The sequence below is a fragment of the Pseudorca crassidens genome, chromosome 1 (genome assembly GCF_039906515.1).
Source record: "Pseudorca crassidens isolate mPseCra1 chromosome 1, mPseCra1.hap1, whole genome shotgun sequence".
Classification (NCBI taxonomy): domain Eukaryota; kingdom Metazoa; phylum Chordata; class Mammalia; order Artiodactyla; family Delphinidae; genus Pseudorca; species Pseudorca crassidens.
The window spans coordinates 48,555,301-48,576,535 of record NC_090296.1 but is presented as its reverse complement, the minus strand read 5'-3'; the positions used below and the strand labels follow the sequence as shown (position 1 = coordinate 48,576,535).

At 36.9% G+C, this 21,235-nt stretch overlaps 1 protein-coding gene and 1 pseudogene across 6 annotated transcripts in view; one reads left to right on the top strand and one right to left on the bottom strand.

Moving 5' to 3' along the window:
* Window positions 1-21,235, bottom strand: part of TXNDC16 (thioredoxin domain containing 16) — a 116,156-nt gene that overhangs the window by 36,952 nt on the left and 57,969 nt on the right. For all 6 annotated transcript variants that reach the window (XM_067735723.1, XM_067735693.1, XM_067735742.1 and 3 more), the window contains 5 exons: window positions 16,828-16,951; window positions 12,594-12,737; window positions 11,657-11,716; window positions 1,633-1,801; window positions 1,151-1,287 (listed from right to left, as the gene is read on the bottom strand). In XM_067735723.1, coding sequence (XP_067591824.1) covers window positions 1,151-1,287; window positions 1,633-1,801; window positions 11,657-11,716; window positions 12,594-12,737; window positions 16,828-16,951 — 634 coding nt within the window. The remainder of the gene's footprint in view (window positions 1-1,150; window positions 1,288-1,632; window positions 1,802-11,656; window positions 11,717-12,593; window positions 12,738-16,827; window positions 16,952-21,235) is intronic.
* LOC137223643 (adiponectin receptor protein 1 pseudogene) lies at window positions 19,032-20,565 on the top strand (annotated as a pseudogene).

Genomic DNA, 21,235 nt, shown 5'->3' with positions numbered 1-21,235 from the left:
AACATTTAGAGAACAGCTACACCTATCCTTCTCAAACTCTTCCAAAATATAGCAGAGGGAGGAACACTCCCAAACTCATTCTATGAGGCCACCATCACCACCAAATCAGAAAAAGACGTCAAAAAGAAAGAAAACTACAGGCCAATACCACTGATGAACATAGATGAAAAAATCTTCAACAAAGTACTAGCAAACAGAATCCAACAGCACATTAAAAGGATCATACACCATGATCAAGTGCGGTTAATCCCAGGAATGCAAGGATTCTTCAATATACGCATATCAATTAATGTGATACACCATATGAACAAATTGAAGAATAAAAACCATATGATCATCTCAATAGATGCAGAAAAAGCTTTCGAGAAAATTCAACACCTATTTATGATAAAAACCCTCCAGAAAGTAGGCATAGAGGGAACTACCTCAACATAATAAAGGCTATATATGACAAACCCACAGCCAACATCGTTCTCAATGGTGAAAAACTGAAACCATTTCCTCTAAGATCAGGAACAAGACAAGGTTGTCCACTCTCACCACTATAATTCAACATTGTTTTGGAAGTTTTAGCCACAGCAATCAGAGAAGAAAAAGAAATAAAAGGAATCCAAATCGGAAAAGAAGTAAAGCTGTCACTGTTTGCAGATGACATGATACTATACATAGAGAATCCTAAAATCTACACAAAGACTCATAAATAAAAATATTCTTTACATATAGCAAAAAGAAAAAAGGGAAACAAAAATATTATTTGTTGGCAAATAGTTAAATAAATTATGGTGTATTCATCCAATCAAATATTATACAGCTATGATTTTTTGAAGAATATTAATCACATGAAAAAAGGCACCCACTTAATGTTAAATAAAAACAGCAGATACTAACCTAAATACATAGTACTAGCCCAATTACACTAAAATGTACATAGATATGCAATATATCAGTATACAGAAAAACAGTGAAGGAATTACATTAAAGTTCAACAACTCTAAATACAGATTTTTATTTTTTTCTTCCAACTTCTCTGTATTTTTAAAATTCTCTAATTGAATTCTCTATAATTTAGAAAGATATTCTTTCAAAAAAAAACCTAGTAAATGAGTCTTTAGCTCTATATTACATAATTTAAATGTTCAATTCCACCTACCTGTTGTCATAGTTGGACTAAACAGCCCCAGTACTGACACGCTAGAATAGGAGATCAGGTCTTTATGTAATTTCCCACTTAAATATTCTTCTGCTTCTTGGACAGACGTAATATTCACTGGGCATGAAATCCTGTTGCTGGATGAATATTTAACTATATTCAAAATTCATTTTTAAAGATACCTTTCAGCTTGTAAAAAAAATAGTAAAATATACTGAACGTAGCATATTCCACAGGACAAGCATCTGACAAAGTAAAGACAATTAAATACTATCCTAAACAAAAAATCAGCCTCATTAAACAAAACTTCTATCTCCCTAAAGGTGATGGAATGTAGTAGATAGGCTCTGCTCATTAGTGTTTCCCCTGTGATCTCAATTCATACCTTCTTAACCTATCCAAAGTGTGTCAAAAAAGTATGGGAATTAGAAGTTTTATAGACCTAACATTTTAAAAATCTTAGGGTGAAGCTGAATACTTACAGCTTGATAAATTTTAGGAGATCTTCAGTTCCTAGCATACCAGCGTAAGATACTGGGTTCTCGCCTTCCCTGTACATCTTTACAACAGGAAATTCAGTAACATTTTGCTTGGCACATACATGAGACCAATCTGCACAGTTTACTCTAGTAAGCAGCATAGTAGAGGTGCCTAAATAAAAGGAAAATGCACATTTTACAAATGTTAATGTAGAAAACTCATTTGTTGAGAATTGTCAATATTTTTTATATCCCATTCTTTTATTTAATGCTTATTGGAGTATAATGGCTTCACACTACAGTGTCAGTTTCTGTTGCACAACAAAGCCAATCAGCCATATGCATACACATGTCCCCATATCTCCTCCCTCGCACCCCTCTAGGTCATCGCAAAGCACCGAGCTGATCTCCCTGTGCTATGTTGCTGCTTCCCACCAGCCAACTATTTTATATCCGGTAGTGTATATATGTCGATGTTACTCTCACTTTGCCCCAGCTTCGCCCTCCCACTCCATGTCCACAAGTCCATTTTCTATGTCTACCTCTTTATTCCTGCCCTGCAACTAGGTTCATCAGTACCATTTTGGGGTGGGGGGAGAGGGGGATTCCATATATATGCGTTAGCATAGGGTATTTGTTTTTCTCCTTCTCACTTCACTCTGTATGACAGACTCTAGGTCCATCCACCTCACTACAAATAACTCAATTTTGTTCCTTTTTATGGCCAAGTAATATTCCATTGTATATATGTGTCCCATCTTCTTTATCCATTCATCTGTCGATGGACGCTTAGGTTGCTTCCATGGCCTGGCTATTGTAAATAGAGCTGCAATGAACATTTTGGTACATGACTCTTTTTGAATTATGGTTTTCTCAGGGTATATGCCCAGTAGTGGGATTGCTGGGTCTTATGGTAGTTCCATGTTTAGTTTTTTAAGGAACCTCCATACTGTTTTCCATAGTGGTTGTATTAATTTACATTCCCACCAACAATGCAGAAGGGTTCCCTTTTCACCATGCCCTTTCCAGCATTTATTGTTTCTAGATTTTTTGATAATAACCATTCTGACCAGCATGAGGTGATACCTCTTTGTAGTTCTGATTTGCATTTCACTACTAATTAGTGATGTTGAGCATCTTTTCATGTGCCTCTTGGCCATCTGTATGCCTTCCTTGGTGAAATGCCAATTTAGGTCTTCTGCCCATTTTTTAACTGGATTTTTTTTTTGATATTGAGCTCCATGAGCTGTTTGTATATTTTGGAGATGATCCTTTGTCTGTTGTTTCATTTGCAAATATTTTCTCCCATTCTGAGGGTGGTCTTTTTTGTCTTGTTTATGGTTTCCTTGGCTGTGCAAAAGCTTTTAAATTTAATTAAGTCCTATTTGGTTATTTTTTTTTTATTTCTGTTACTCTAGGAGGTGGGAGAAAAAAGATCTTATGTCAAAGAGTGTTTTTCCTCTAAGAGTTTTATAGTGTCTGGTCTTACATTTGAGTCTTTAATCCATTTGGAGTTTATTTTTGTGTATGGTGTTAAGTAGTGTTCTAATTTCATTCTTTCACGTGTAGCTGTCCAGTTTTCCCAGCACTTATTGAAGAGTTTGTCTTTTCTCCATTGTATGTTCTTGCCTCCTTTGTCGTAAATTAAGTGCCCGTATGTGCCTGGGTTTATCTCTGGGCATTCTATCCTGTATCATTGATCTATATTTCTGTTTTTGTGCCAGCACCATACTGTCTTCATTACTGTAGCTTTGTGGTATAGTCTGAAGTCAGGGAGCCTGATTCCTCCAACTCCATTTTTGTTTCTCAAGATTGCTTTGGCTATTCGGGATCTTTTGTGTTTCCATATGAATTGCAACATTTTTTGTTCTAATTCTGTGAAGGATCCCATTGGTAGTTTGATAGGGATTGCATTGAATTTGTAGATCGCTTTGAGGAGTATAGTCATTTTCACAATATTGAATCTTCTAATCTAAGAACATGGTATATTTCTCCATCTGTTTATGTCATCTTTGATTTCTTTCAGCATTGTTTTATACTTTCTGAGTACAAGTCTTTTGCCTCCTTAGGCAGGTCTACTCCTAGGTATTTTATTCTTTTTGTTGCAGTGGTAAATGGGAGTGTTTCCTTAATTTCTCTGATTTTTCGTTGTTGGTGTATAGGAATGCCAGAGATTCCTGTGCATTAATTTTGTATCCTGCAACCTTACCAAGTTCATTGATTAGTTCTAGTAGTTTTCTGGTGGCATCTTTAGGATCTTCTATGAATAGTATCATGTCATTGGCAAACAGTGACAGTTTTACTTCTTCTTTTCCAATTTGTATTCCTTTTATTTCTTTTTCTTCTCTGATTGCTGTGGCAAGGACTTCCAAAACTATGTTGAATAATAGTGGCAAGTGGACATCCTTGTCTTTTTCCTGATCTTAGTGGAAATGCTTTCAGTTTTTTACCATTGAGTATGATGCTTGCTGTGGGTTTGTCATATATGGCCTTTATTATGTTGAGGTAGGTTCCCTCTATGCCCATTTTCTGGAGAGTTTTATCATAAATCGATGTTGAATTTTGTCAAAAGCTTCTCCTGCATCTATTGAGATAATCATATGGTTTTTATTCCTGAATTTGTTAACATGGTGTATCACACTGATTGATTTGCATATATTGAAGAATCCTTGCATCCCTGGGATAAATCCCACTTGATCATGGTGTACGATCCTTTTAATGTGCTGTTGGATTCTGTTTGCTAGTATTTTGTTCAGGATTTTTGCATCTATGTTCATCAGTGATATTGGTCTGTAATTTCCCTTTTTTTGTGATATCTTTTTCTGGCTTTGGTATCAGAGTGATGTGCTTTGTAGAATGAATTTGGGAGTGTTTCTTCCTCTGCAAATTTTTGGAAGAGTTTGAAAAGGATCAGTGTTAGCTCTTCTCTAAATGTTTGATAGAATTCGCCTGTGAAGCCATCTGATCCTGGACTTCTGTTGGAAGATTTTTAATTCTGGTTTCAATTTCATTACTTGTGATAGGTCTGTTTATACTTTTAATTCTTCCTTGTTCCATCTTGGAAAGTTCTGTCCATTTGTCCAAGAATGTGTCCATTTCTTTGTCGTTGTCCATTTTATTGGCGTATAGTTGTTTTTAGTAGTTTCTTATAATCCTTTGTATTTCTGAAATGTCAGTTGTGATTTTTCCTTTTACATTTCTAATTTTATTGATTTGAGTCCTCTTCATTTTTTTCTTGATGAGTCTGGCTAAGGGTTTATCAATTTTGTTATCTTCTCAAAGAACAACCTTTTAGTTTTATTGATCTTTGCTATTGTTGTCTTTGTTTCTATTTCATTTGTTTCTGCTCTGATCTTTATGATTTCTTTCCTTCTACTGACTTTGGGTTTTCTTTGTTCTTCTTTCTCTAGTTGTTTTAAGTGTAGGGTTAGATTGTTTATTTGACAATTTTCTTGTGTCTTGAGGTGAGACTGTATTGCTATAAACTTCCCTCTTAGAACTGCTTTTACTGCATCTCATAGGTTTGGGGTCATTGTGATTTCATCAACATTTGTTTCTATGTATTTTTTTTATTTCTTCTTTGATTTCTTCAGTGATTTCTTGGTTATTTAGTAGTGCACTGTTTAGCCTCCATGTATTTGTGTTTTTTACAGGTTTTTTTCCTGTAATTGATTTCCAATCTCATAGTGTTGTGGTCAGAAAAGTTGCATAATACAATTTCAATTTTCTTAAATTTTCCAAGGCTTGATTTGTGACCCAAGATGTGATCTATCCTGGAGAACGTTCCATGTGCACTTGAGAAGAAAGTGTATTCTGACACTTTTGGGTGAAATGTTCTATAAGTATCAATTAGATCTATTTGGTCTATTGTGTCATTTAAAGTTTGTGTTTCATTATTTATTTTCTGTCTGGATGATCTATCCATTGGTGTAAGTAGGGTGTTAAAATCCCCTACTATTATTGTGTTACTGTCAATTTCTCCTTTCATGGTTGTTAGCATTTTCCTTATGTATTGAGGTGCTCCTATGTTGGGTACATAAATATATATATTTGTTATATCTTCTTCTTGGATTGATCCTTTGATCATTATGTAGTGTCCCTCCTTATCTCTTATAACAGTCTTCATTTTAAAGTCTACTATATCTGATATGAGTATTGCTACTCCAGCTTTCTTTTGATTTCCATTTGCATGGAATATCTTTTTCCATCCCTTCACTTTCAGTCTGTATGTGTCTCTAGGTCTGAAGTGGGTCTCCTGTAGACAGCATATATATGGGTCTTGTTTTTGTATCCATTCAACCAGTCTGTGTCGTTTGGTTGGGGCAGTTAATCCATTTACATTCAAGGCTACTATCGAAATGTATGTTCCTATTACCATTTTCTTAATTGTTTCGGGTTTGTTTTCATGGGTCTTTTTCTTCTCTTGTGTTTCCCACTTAGAGAAGTTTCTTTAGCATTTATTGTAAAGCTGGCTTGGTGGTATTGAATTCTCTTAGCTTTTGCTTATCTGAAAAGCTTTTGACTTCTCCATCAAATCTGAATGAGATCCTTGCTAGGTAGAGTAATCTTGGTTGTAGGTTTTTCTCTTTCATCACTTTAAGTATATCCTGCCATTCCCTTCTGGCCTGCAGAGTTTCCGCTGAAAAATCAGCTGATAACCTTATGGGGATTCCTTTGTATGTTATTTTTTGTTTTTCCCTTGATGCTACTTTTTCCTTTGAATTTAATTTTTGTTGGTTTAATATATGTATTGGTGTGTTTTTCCTAGAGTTTATCCTGTATGGGACTCTCTGTGCTTCCTGGACTTGATTGACTATTTCCTTTCCCATGTTAGGGAAGTTTTCAACTATAATCTCTTCAAATATTTTCTCAGACCCTTTCTTTTTCTCTTCTTCTTCTGGGACCCCAGTAATTCGAATGTTGGTGCATCTCGTGTTGTCCCAGAGGTCTCTGAGATTGTCTTCAATTCTTTTCATTTTCTTTTTTCTGCTCCTCAGCAGTTATTTCCACCATGTTGTCTTCCAGCTCACTTATTCGTTCTTCTGTCTCCGTTATTCTGTTATTGATTCCTTCTAGTGTATTTTTCATTTCCGTTATTGTGTTGTTCATCTCTGTTGTTTGTTCTTTACTTCTTCTAGATCTTTGTTGAACATTTCCTGTATTTTCTCAATCCATGCCTCCATTCTATTTCCGAGATTCTGGATCATCTTTATTATCATTACTATAAATTGGTGCTGAGATGGGGACCTCCTTGAGACCTCACTCTGATGAATATTCCCTGGGATCTGAGGTTCTCTGTTAGTCCAGTGGCTTTGATTTGGAGTTCCCACTGCAGGAGCTTCGGCCAGACCCCGGGCTTGTGAACCAGGATCCTGCAAGTTGCCAGTTCATTTTGGGGTTCCTCCCATCTCCTTGGGGATCAGAGTCCCCCATCAGCAGCCAGCAGGTGCCCTAGTTGTGGGAAGACGCTATCTCTGCATCTTCCCACCTCACCATCTTGACCCCGCCTCTATATCCCATTCTTATTACAACTTCTCAGCAGCATGAAACACTCCAGCTGAAACACTCTCTTCCCTTGATTTTCTGCACCACCTTCCTCTATTGGCTCCCATCCCCACCCCTGACTCTCTAGCTGCTCCTTTTTGGTCCCTCTTGCAGGCTCTTCTGTCAGTGGAGTCAGGAGTTCCCCCAAGGCTCAGTTTAAGCTGCTTTCTCTTCTTCTTCTACCCTCTCTTCTAGACAATCTCAATAATCATCGAATGAATCCTAAATTTATAGCTTTGGCTATAAATTTTATAGCTTTATAGCTTTGGCCCAGGCTCATCCTTTAAAGTTCCAGACCAATGTATTCTTACTGCCTTCTCTAGTTCCCTTTGAACAGAAACATCCTCAAACTCAAGATGTCTAAAACAAATATGGTTTCTTTCCTCTGAATAGTGGTGAATGTTGCCATCTTTGTATAACTCGGAAAACAAAGTATCATCTCTTGCGCTTCCCCATTCCTAAACTCCACAGGTCTAATCACATCAATCAGCATGCCCTTCAATTTTACCACCTGAATTTTAAATACCTCTTATATCTGTCCCTCTCTCTTCACTGCCACCATTTATCATTTCTCCTAATTTATCTCCCTGAATTCGATATGCCTCTACACTGAAGCTAGAGATATCTTTTCAAAACTCAAATCTACTTTGCTACCAGCCCACACCCACCAGTTTCTGCAGTCAGGTCTTTTCACCCCTTCAGATCTCTGCACATGTGACCACTTCAAGGAAGCCTCCTCTGACACCCTGATCTGCATCAGATTCCTATGCTCTTAGAGGACCAAGCTCTTTTCCCTATCTCATCATGTAATTATGTACTCATCTGTGTTGTTGTACAATTAGAGCTCGCTGAGAGTAAGGACTGTGTCTGTTTTCCTTGCCACTGGTTTTCCAGCACCTAGAGTGGTCCTTGAACATGAAACACCTTAAATATGTGTGTGAATAAACTAACACATGGAATTCATTTAGGGCTTCACATACCCATCCTGTCTAAATATTATAATTTCTTATTTATTTATTTAAAATATTATAATTTCTTCTCAGCCCAAGAAAACACATCATAGTGGAATCCCAAAGAGAAATTTCTACTTGTTCTATACTAATACAGTTGAACCTGAATAACACAGGTTTCAACTGTGCAGGTCCACTTATATGCGGATTTTTTTCAATAGTAAATATTACAGTACTACACATTCCAAGGTTGGATGAATCCATGGATATGGAACCTCAGATATGGCGCAACCATGTATACAGCGGGCCAAATCTGTTATTCTTGGATTTTCTACTGCATGGAGGGTCAACATCCCTAATCCTTGTGTTGTTTAAGTCAACTGTATATGCAAGGCCCTCCAAAATGTGTAACTAATTAGGTGAAGAGATATCAAAAAACAAATGACAAAGCACCACACAACTCAGCTAATGAAAGGAAAGAATAAATTCTAATAAAAGGAAACTTTAATATAATATTAGATCAAAGAAGGAATCTTTGTGTATCAATATAGGTTATATCCTACTTTAAGATGTTATCTACCCATATGACTAAACTTGTGAAATGCAGTATTTTAATATTTTATTGCCAAAAGTTTTAATACTGAAAATTCTTTCTTACATTTTAAATGATCCTAGATTATATCTCATAGATGCAATAACTTACTACCTTAGATTTAGTGTTAGCAATCTGTTTGATAATATAGGCAGGGTCTAGTCTGTCTTATTCACCACTATAAACCTGCTGCCTAGTACAATGTCTGTTACATATTATGTGCCCAATAAAAATTTGTGAAATGTGCCCTGATATTTCTTCATGAACAAATTTTCAATGTTTACACTAAAGTATATTAATACCTGAATATTATATGTGCATATAAACAAAAATAAATCCTTATTCCTTGTAAAGTTGGATCTACTCTATAAAGTTCTCTTATCCTTTATTTTAATCATTTAGTCAATAAATATCTAGTGGTGCTTGTACTGGTGCTTGTTCAGACAATATCATATTATGTACTGCCACCCAAGGATGGAACATGGTGTTATTACAAATGTAGTTCCTTCCCTTCAATAAGCATCCTCAATGGGTCTACTGCTAAAAATGTTATTATTCCTTTGTCCAAGTTGAAAACTTTGATGTTATCTTTAAAACTGGAAAAAGAATATTGATACATATCATTAAAAGTTATAAGGCTACTTATACTAAAGTTATCACATTTTAATTTTCTTTCCTGTAAAATGGTTTCAATACTTAATCATGTTTCAAATGGAAATAGTCTAATATTCTAAGATGACTGTAGTATTACATTCCACATACTTTATCAATGCAGCAATTCCAAATAGGGGTCTTAATTTAAAAGAAAAACAAAGCAAAACAGACTCTCTTAGCTACAGATACTATGTAATTATAAAAACTTGACATTTGCTGCCACCTTGTGACTGACTATAAAATATTCTCCATCCTCTTGTACTAAGAGATAAAAAGTGGCTTTTTCCCAAATCAACATGAGAGATTACAGGACTAAAGGACCAAAGTATTACAATATTTTCCCAATTTACAAAATTACAGTATAGGCTTCACCACAGACACAAAACACTATTGTTACATATAGTATGCATTTCTATATTAAGCCTCATGAACTTCCAAAACAATCCATTTATCTGATATCTAATTACTAACAGGATTGTTATTCATAAAGAACATACTAATCAAAAAAGGAATCAAGCCCTTGGGTTGGTTATCTGCTTTTTTATTCTACAAACACACACAACTAAGAGTCCTTGCATTGAGGGGTCACATCTTTATTTGGTCATTAACAGAGAAGAAAGTAAGAGAATCTTTTTCCATTTTCATTTGGTATCTAACCAAATGGGCTGGGGAGGGGGGAATAATTCTATTATTCAGGGACATTATCCAATTACTATTTCATTGTGGTTTATATTTTCCCCCTTTTTCTTTCTTCTAATTATTTACCAATAAGGCTGGAAAACCTAAGAGAAGAAACTTAAATCTGTCTATAAATTGCCACCATAAAGGAGAATCTAAAAGAGAATGACAAGATTGCTTTAAAAAAAAAAAAAGTTAAGGGGCTTCCCTGGTGGTGCAGTGGTTGAGAGTCCGCCTGCCAATGCAGGGGACATGGGTTCGTGCCCCGTTTCGGGAGGATCCCACATGCCACGGAGCAGCTGGGCCCGTGAGCCATGGCCGCTGAGCCTGCGCGTCCGGAGTCTGTGCTCCGGAACGGGAGAGGCCACAACAGTGAGAGGCCCATGTACCGCAAAAAAAAAAAAAAAAAAAAAAAGTTAGGGATCACAGTACCTATAGACTTAATCATCTCTTCACTTGGGGAATGAAATAATCAAAAGTTGGATCAAATGTGGTTGGGAAATGAATGGAAGAGAAATGGTTCAAAAATGATTTTTTATACCTCTGATGTTTTTATACCTCTGATGTTTTTATTATAGAACATGTTGCATTTAGGATTGACTTTCTGGAATCAATTTCTTGAGTTCACAAAAGTCCCCAATATATAAGTTGTATACCAGTACACATTTTCCACTAAATAAAACAAAATTTATGAAACTCTACTACATTTGCTTAATCATTTACTCAACAATTATTAAACACCAGATATCCTGTAATGTAATGCAATGCACCAAGTCCAGTGAGCCGAGTATAAGACACACTCTCCACCCATAAGGAACTTACTAAAAAATGAAAGAGCCTATAAGGTAGTGCCTCAAAACTAAATGGTGGATGCATTCCTGGAGTAGCCAAGAAAAAGCCTATTTAGCCATAATAGCTTTTATTAACAAGAAAAACAGAGTAGAGGAAATCATATTAAAGATACAAAGCATGATATATTCTGTCTTATTCAAGTGATTACAAAACATTATACTTAACCTAAGCCAACACTATCTGTCTCTTACTAATGCTAAGAGGCCTCCCTACGCCTCCTTTTTTCTTTGCTGGGATGGTGACATAGACATTTTGAGTTCATTCCTTGGATTCTTATTTGTCTACCACTGAATCAGGTTTCATAGAATAGTTAAAATAAAAAGATCCTGGCTATTAAAAAATATCCTAACTGTATAGCTTCAAGAACACTGGTATCTTAGTTCCTTCATTAGGATGTGGTCTTATCTATCAAAATTTTATTTAGTAGTATTTAGTATATATAGTATTTAGTATATATTTAATAGTATTTAACAGTAACTGGCACAGAGTAGGCACTCAATAAATGTTTGCTGAATGACTGAATTCAGCCAAAAAGATTACTGGATTAACTATGTAGCTACAAGACAGTTTTATGAAGACAATCAAAGTGAATGCTTCTGAGAGTTCTGAAACTCATGGTTCATTAACTTATTAACCTTGGAGACACAAACCTAATAACCTGAAATTTTACATGGGTTTCTACATCTTTAGCATGACACAGTTATACAAATAGCTATGGCTCAAAATCAGGAAAATAAGCATGCATACCACAGTATACCTTTCAACTTAATTGCCACATCGATGTAGGACTGCAGAAATGCCATGGATACTGCCTGCCCTACGTTAAAATAAAAAATTAAACAGATATTACAATGTACATATCTTTAAAGCAGTGGTCCCCAACCTTTTTGGCACCAGGGACTGGTTTCGTGGAAGACAATTTTTCCACGGACTGGAGGGTGAGGGGATGGTTTCAGGATGATTCAAGCACATTACATTTATTGTGCATTTTATTTCCCTTATTATTACATTGTAATATATAATGAAATAATTATACGACTCACCACAATGCTGACAGGAGGCAGAGCTCAGGCAGTAATGCGAGCAATGGGGAGCGGCTATAAATACAGATGAAGTTTCGCTGGCTTGCCTGCTGCTCACCTCCTGCTGTGTGGCCCGGTTCCTAACAGGCCACAGACCAGTACGCGTCCATGGCCCGGGGGTTGGGGACCCCTGCTCTAAAGCATCCATACTTATATATAACAAACATATAGATTTATGGGGTTTCCCCAAATTGTTATTTATTAGTAAGAAATATCCTAGTACGCAGTAGTCAATATTGTTCAAACATTTAGAGGGTTTCTACGTTCATACTGCAAGGAGTATACTTGAACAGCTATTGTTTGAGGATAAAAGCAATATAGTGCCTATAAATCTATAATAACTGTTAATCAGTCATTAGCTTGAATAACAATAATTTTTCTAAATTAGTAAGCTTAACATCTAGTTTAATCATGAACCTTCAATTTGTAAGTCAGATATATATAATCAGTTTTACAACCCCAGAATCCACTAGAAGTAAATATTTCAAAGTGTGGAACATATGAAAATTATGTCACTTTAAAATGTGCAATAACAGAATGCAAAAATAAAGTCTGCCTATTTAAATGCCCTAATATGCAATATAGTAGTCACCTCTAAAGGCTCATACTCACAACCAGCATAGAAAAGCACTATGCTGTCAGAAGCTGTTACTGTCGCATTAAATGTCTCTTCTGTTAGTTCCACTGCGAGTTCCAAAGGTAACTGTCTCTTCCTGTCTCTGTAAACAGTTTCTGCCACTTCATCATCTTGAATATCTAAAATGTTTGAAGAGGAATTAATATAAATATAAATGTATAATTAAAAAAATTTAAGCTCTTCTCCCAGGCAAGCATGTGAAAATTTGGTATTTTATAAAAACTTTTGAATTCATACAATCTTAATATTTAAAATGCATGATATTTAGAAAACTTTCCAGTTGTCTGGCTTCCTATCTTAAATGACTCTCAGATGCTTCCTGACCCAGAAATTGTCAAGTTTTAGTCAATTCCAAAAGGCGTTAAACTTGTCAAGAAATAATATAAATATTGCTCTTTTATTTCTAATCAACATATTAACTTATAAGCCAAAAAAGTCCTACCATACATATTTGACAGTGTTTCTTTAGCTTCTACTACATGCCAAGCACTGTGACAGACACTAAGGAAAGTGGTAAACAAAACAGACATAGTCCTTGACCACTTAGAGCCTCTATCTATGGAAAAGTCAGTCAATAAACTGGTCACTAAATAAATATATAACTATAAATGTGATCAGTTTAAGAGGAAAGGTAAAATACATAGTGAGAGATTTTAACAAGGAGATTTAGATTGGGAGATCCAAAGTCCACCAGATAGAGAATCAATAAAAGGATGTTTTAGGCAAAGGGAAAACACATGCAAAGCTCTGAGAAATAAGAGCTAAGCATATTCTAGGTACTGAGGGAAGGCAAATTTGACTAAAACAAGATGGCCTGAAGAAATAACATGAGAAAACTCTAGGCTAGACAGTAGCTGGATTATAAGAGGCCATATAAGCCAAGAATTTTGAATTTTATTCTAAGTGTATTGAGTTAAGGGTGGATTCTGAATATGTAAAAAACTTTCATTAACCACAATATATAGAAATATTGAATCACTATGGTGTTCAACTAAAACTAACATGTTACATGTCAATTAAATCTTAAAAAAAGAAACTTTTCATTAAGATAGACAGATAGACCCATCCACCCACCCATTCATCCATCCATCAAAGTATGTGGTAAAAAAATAAAAAACACATTATGAATTCACAAATATCCTATTGGAATTTATATAGATTGTATGATAACACTGGAGGGACATCTAACTTGATAAGAGAGACAAGCTTCCTAGAAGAGTTGACACAAGATGAACATTAAAAGAAAAATAAAACTTAGGCAGGCAGTAGAGGCATATGGAGTAAAAGGGACAGCATGTACAAAGCAACAGTGGCATGAAAAATCATGAGGAAGTTGAAATCTGAACACTGACTCTCTGATATTAAGAATTATTGTTAACTTTGTAAATGTAGTAATAGCATTAATTATGTTAATTTTAAAAGGAGAATCCTTATATTTCTGAAATACACAGGGAAATATTTATGGATGAATTTGTATGTTTGGAATTTGCTGCAAAATAATAAAGGGAGGGCAGTGATTGGAATAGGATTAGCCATAAACTGATGGTGGCTGGGCGAGGCCAGGTAATGGGTACCTGGAGATTTGTTCTATTATGCTGTCTACTTTATGGTAAGTTTATAATTCTCTGTAACAAGATATTAAAAAGAAAGGAAGGGAGGAAGTGAGAAAGGCAATGCATTCAGAAAACTAAATTATTATTTTCCATATGATTGCTAATACTATAAAATAAAATACTAGGTCTGGATTTCAGTACCATATTGGCAATTTTTAGCTGTGTAACTCTAGTCAATTATATAACTCTGTGTCTCAATATTCAAACCTGTGAAACATAAGAGTTCGACTATTAATTTTAAGGTACTTTTAAATACCACATTCTATGGCACTAAAAGTTATGCCCTCAATACCAAAATTAATAAAGGCCAATTTTCTCATTTACTGTATTTTTTTCTTATTATTCATGTATTTTCATTTTCCTGCCAGTCCATTCTTATTTCCCAATCCATCCTTTCTTCTCTTCTCTTGTCCAAACACCTCCTTCTTGCTTCCCCATTCTCTTAATAAGCCACCCTCATTTATAAATTTATAATTTATAAATTTATTTATTCCTCAGCTCAAACTTTCACCAATTCATATATATATATATATATATATATATATAGTATGTATATATATATATATACACACACACTCTCTTTAGCCACACATGTTTGTTATTTTTTTTCATACTCTCCTTTTGGAGACCTCAGTCCATTTAATTCTGATTCATCTTGTGCCCATTTCCTTTGAAGGGCATTTTTCTTTATATTCCACTCTTACATGGTAACAAACTCTTTCCAAACCCTCATCCATGTCTCATATAAATGGGAATGAAATGAAAATGAGAAGGAAACTGTGTATATGGGCACGACATCAAACTATATTATGGGTCAGTATGGATTACAAACATAGGAAGTTAAGACCAAAAAAAAAAACCCAAAAAAACAAAACAAAGCAAAAAATTCCACTACAAAGCAAAAAAAGAAAGCTGTTTAAGAAACATGAGAACTGGGCTGAGGAGAGAAGATAGGGGAGAGTTAGAAAAAAAGAGAAGGCAGCACCAGAGGGCAAACTAAAGCCAGAGAATCAGGAAGTAAAACAGGGGACATGGCAACAATGAAATTTTGAAACAGGCAACTACCACTGAGGACAGGAATCTTATTAAATTGACAGATAATTCCTCTGACTCTGAAGAATATATGAACTATGATAGGAATAAAGCAGGGAGCAAGAGAGCAGAACACAGATCTGCCTATACAATGACGATGCTACGGAGAAGAACTCTGGCTTAAATCACGAGCAATTCTAACCTCTGTATATCAGAAAAAAACTAGAGCAGTGCTCAAACCAAGAAGCTGGTCACCAGTAACAGTTAAAGCTCAGAGCCCTTATTAAATGTATAATATAGATGTTGATCCTAATAATAAAGGGATCTCATGAAAACAATATGTAAATTACTTCCATCTTGGGACTCATGATAATAGGACTATATAAAAAGTATTTACGGGACTTCCCTGGTGGCGCAGTGTTTAAGAATCCACCTGCCAGTGCAGGGGACACGGGTTCAAGCCCTGGTCCGGGAAGATCCCACGTGCCGCAGAGCAACTAAGCCCGTGTGCCACAACTACTGAGCCTGCGAGCCACAACTACTGAGCCTGCACACCTAGAACCCATGGTCCACAACAAGAGAAGCCACCACAATGAGAAACCCACGCACTGCAACGAAGAGTAGCTCCCGCTCGCTGCAACTAGAGAAAGCCCACGCACAGCAACAGAGACCCAACACAGCCAAAAATAAATAAATTAATTAATTATTTAAAAAGTGTTTACTAAATGGGACTCATGATAATAGTACTATATAAAAATTCAAGTATTTGCTAAATGGGATACAAGAATGCACAAGACATAATCCCTGCCTTAGAAATTTTATAGACCAATAGAGAGAAAAGTAAATAAGCAATTTCAGAATAGGCCTGATGTTATAAAAGAAGTACTAGGAATGATAATGATCGTAAGTAAGATTTCAAGTCGGAATGCTCCACATGCCATTTGTGTGACATTGGGCAGATCACTTAACTGAGCTAAAACACAGATTTTTTCCTCTACAAAACGAAGGTGACCTCAGCTAACTCAGAGGACAGCTATCAAAGTAAATAATGAGTGGGAAATAGCCTTGGAAACTATAGAATACTTCAAAAATGTAAGCAATAAAAACAGAAATAACATATTAAAAAGAATTATTAAAATGTTATCAAAATTTACTCCCTATACTGCTAACAATTGGATTCATTTACAACTACAAATACAACTATATTTATCAGAATTTCATATCCTAATAGGAATAATAAAAATAAAATATCATACTGTGGCTCCTGGGTCCTTTTTAAACATGGAGTAGACCAGTAGGGCTGAAAGAACTGATGTGGAGGATAAAGACACACTTGTGGAAAGCTAGAAGCCTGACATGTAACAATGAAAGGTATCGCACTAAACAAAATAGAGCATCCTTATATCTTTACACCTCATCAAGTTGCTAAAATGAAATTCAAAATTAATTTCTTCAGGCCTCTTCACATTCTTGAATGTGACAGTTAATTCACTGAAATTTCACTGACCTTAAGGATGTTGGGCATAAATGGGAGGGGAGCATGATCATCAAAAAAACATATTACCCATATCTGGACCTTCAATGTCATTGTCTTCATCTTCGTGCATTTCCTCAATGTGCATACTACTTTCCACACGGGATACGATTAAATCAATGTTATTTAACACCAAAAATTCCACTGGCACTCCCTAGAAATACATTAATTTTAAAAGATATGACTAAAATATAACAAAGCATTTTAATACAAAAATGTTTTACTTGTTTGATACTAAAATGAAATGAAACTAAACCTCTGAACCTCAATTTTAATATTTTTTTTAAAAAAGGTAAATTAACTCCACGATCACTATTAAAAGCATCCAAAGTATACGTTATAGAAAGATAGTGTGTGCTACTGAAAAAGAGGGCAAAAAAGAACTGCAAGTGTCGCTTGCTTCTTGTCACGATCACATTACACTGACATCTGAAGCATTTTACATATAACAGTAACTCCTACCTCAATACAATTGAGGTATAAAAATATATACAATTTTATTGCAAACAGAGACAAAATTATTTTGTATTCTACAGAAATATTCAGAATAATACTTCATCTAAAAAAATTCCACTAAAAAGTTTAATTGCCTGTTTAGCCATAAACATAAAAATACTATCTGCCCCTAGGTATTTTAAGAATACCAAATTCTATTCCATTGAAATTATTCCATTAAAATTTCTTTCACTAAGCCTCAACCAAAACATTTTTAAAACATGAAATTTTAGGCCACTGGATTATTTTAGTAAATTATCCCTGCTGCAACCTCATGATAAAACTTGAAGGGATGAGGAGTTGCTTCTTATGGATGAGCAAGGAAAGTGGTTTCTTGAGATGGAATCCACTGCTGGTGAAGATGCTGTGAAGACTGTTGAAACGACAACAAAGGATTGAGAATATTACAAAAACTAAGTTGATAAAGCAGCAGCAGGGTCTGAGAGGATTGATTCCAATTGTGAAAGACGTTCTACTCTGGGTAAAATTCTACCAACAGCATTGCTCTGTAGCATACTACAGAGAAATCTTTCAGGAAAGGAAGAGTCGATCAACGGGGCAAACTTCACTGTCGTCTGATCTTAAGAAACCGCCGCAGCCACTGCCCTGGTCGGTCAGCAGCCACGTCAACATCAAGGCGGGACTCTCCACAAGCAAAAAGATTACAACTCACTGAAGGCTCAGATGATGGTTAGCATTTTTTTAGCAATAAGGAATTTTTAAATTAAGGCATATACATTGTTTTTTTAGACATAATGCTATGGCACACTTACTAGACTACAGTATAGTATATATATAACTTTTATATGCACTGGGACAACAGCATGAACTTTAATTCTTCTACAAAACCTATTTCCCGATAACAAATTAAGTAATTTCTTACTTAGGGGTCTTTACCTAATAGTAAAAAAAAATAGCTTCAGAAAGTATTCTTTCCATTACCTGGTCAAAAAGCAAAGCATACTAGCCCCACAGTGTACACATTTGAACAATACTACAGTTCTCAAAGTATTTTCCTATTGGGTCTCATAAAACTTCTTGTAAGTTAGAAGGGGAGGTTTTACGACTATTTCACAAATGAAAAATCTGAGCTTGAAGAAGTTAATTCAGTTATCTGGACCCAGAACTAGCAGGAACAGAATCCAAGTCTTCTGACTCTTTAGCCCAGTATTCCTATCATAGACTTATGCAAGGGAATTTAAGTTTAAACTGTCTGGCAGTTCATAAACATATCAATAATTTTTTAGCATATGTATATAATATTTACAAGATGTTCAGAATTAAAGAGTTCTTAATTAAGAACAATTTAAGGAAAAAGGGACATTGACAGAAATTTACAGAGGAAATACAAATGACCTAACTAGTCAAAGTTATCAAAGACATGCAAATTAATACTGAAACTTTTTTTGTGTATAGAAATGATTTTTTTTTTTAAGATTACTGTTCAGTACTGGCAAAGATGTATGAGAAACAAGAAATTCCAAACCCTGCTGGTAAAAGTATAACCCTTCTGGAGGGAAATTTGACAATGCATTTTAAAAGTCTTAAAAATTCCCATTTCCTTTAATAAAACTTACTTCCAGAAATTTAGCAAAAGGAAAGAATCAGAGATGTCCAAAACAGTGTACAAAGGCAGGCATCACAGCACAATAGCAAGTAATGAAATATAACTGTACATGAAAAGCAGGATATATAGCATGATCCTAAATTTCTTTACAATATATATATAGGCAGAAGATTCACACCGCTTGGCCACAGGCCGCCTCCAGTGCCGCGGGATGTAGCACGGGGTCCGCGGCCCCGAGCAGAGCCCACCGCCCGCCTGTCTTCCACCACAGGGAACTCTTTGCTCCCTGGGCCCTAGAGACCCCACCCTTTCCCCAAGCTGAAGCCACAGGGCATTGAGGTACCAGCCAGATGTCTTCTCACAAAGGACCTGTGGTGGCCCAGGGCAGTGGGGCCTCCTGCCGGGAACAGGGAGGCTGACACAGCAGAGCTGGCTGAGCTGGGCCCCCTGCTAGAGGAGCTAGGCAAGCAGGGCATCGCCAGCCCAAGCAAAGCTGAAGAAGAGCAGGCATGCCCAGTGCCTCAGGAAGAGGAGGAGGAGGGGTGGGTGCTGACACTTCCCCTGCAAGCCCACCATGCCACGGAGAAGATGGAGGAGTTTGTGCATAAGGTCTGGGAGGGGCACTGGAGGGTCATCCGCACAACGTGCTCCCCAACTGGCTGAAGGACAACGACTACCTGCTGCACGGCCACAGGCCGCCCATGCCCTCCTTCCGGGCCTGCTTCAAGAGCATCTTCCGCATCCACATGGAGACGGGCAACTTCTGGACCCACCTGCTTGGTTTTGTGACGTTTCACTTTCTGGGAATCCTGACCATGCTGAGACCAAACACGTACTTCATGACCCCTCTTCAGGAGAAGGTGGTGCTCGGGATGTTCTTCCTGGGCGTGCTGCTCTGCCTCAGCTTCTCCTGGCTCTTTCACACTGTCTATTATCACTCAGAGAAGGTCTCTCAGACCTTCTCCCAACTGGATTATTCAGGGATTGCCCTGCTGATTACGGGGGAGCTTTGTCCCCTGGCTCTGTTACTCCTTCTACTGCTCCCCACAGCCATGGCTCATCTACCTCTCCAGCGTGGGCACCTCTGCCATCATTGTGGTGCAGTGGCACCGGCTTGCCACTCCTAAGCACCAGCAGACAAGAGCAGGGGTGTTCCTGGGGCTTGGCTTGAGCGGCATCGTGCCCACCATGCACTTTACAATCGTGGAGGGCTTCGTCAAGGCCACCACGGTGGGCCAGATGGGCTGGTTCTTCCTCATGGCTGTGATGTACATCACCAGAGCTGGCCTTTATGCCGCACGGATTCCCGAGCACTTCTTCCCTGGAAAATCCGACATGTGGTTCTAGTCTCATCAGATCTTCCACGTCCTGGTGGTAGCAGCCACCTTCGTCCACTGCTACGGGGTCTCCAACTTTCAGGAGTTCCGATATGGCCTGGAAGGGGGCTGTACTGACGACTCCCTCCTCTGAGCCGCCCTGCAAGGGCGTAGGAGGAACTTTCCAAGTGCTTTTAAAATAACTTCTTTGCTAAAGTGAGAGCAAGGGTCTGAGTTGTCTGTTTCTAGAAGAAACCTCTTAGAGAATTCAGTACCAACCGATCTTCAGCCCACTTCACACTCCTGGGCAATAAACTCTCCTTTCCCTCGCTAAGAGCAGTGGGGATGGGCAGACGTGGCCGCCTCACCACTGAGCCGCGCCCTCCTCAGTAAGGCAACTTCTGTCCCCTCACAGAGATGGGGCTTTGAAACTCATGTTGAGATTTTACGCCCCCTCCAGCCATTCTGGGGAAAAATGATGGACTGGGACTCTTCAGAAATTCTGTTTCCAGAAGAAACTGTCCCTCCCTCACCCACGTTTTGACGTTGTAACCTGGCTTATAACAGGCCATCCGTTTTTGTAGCACACTTTTGAAAAACAATGATAACCTCGTCCATCTTTTGAGGGCCTGGACCTGCTCACACAGCAGGAAGAACAAAGCCACCAACTTTTACACAGCCCGGCTAATCATGGAAGTGTGTCCAGGCTTCAGGTAACTTGAGTTTTAATTTTTTTCTTGGCAGAGTAATGTAAAATTAAAGTGGGGAAAGATATTTAATATTTAATACTAAGCTTTAAAAAGAAACCTGCTATCATTGCTATGTATCTTGATGCAAAGACTATGATGATAATAAAAGAGTACAGGAGACACTTGGCATTCAAAAAAAATTAATAAAGAATACATATATATTTAAATAAACACACACACACACGGAGAGACAGAGTAACAGATGAAAAAAACACACCAAAATGTTAACAGCAATTATCTTTGAATAGTGGCAATTCACAGAATTTTCCTATAATAAGTGTATGTTACTTTAGGACCGCATGTATTAAATA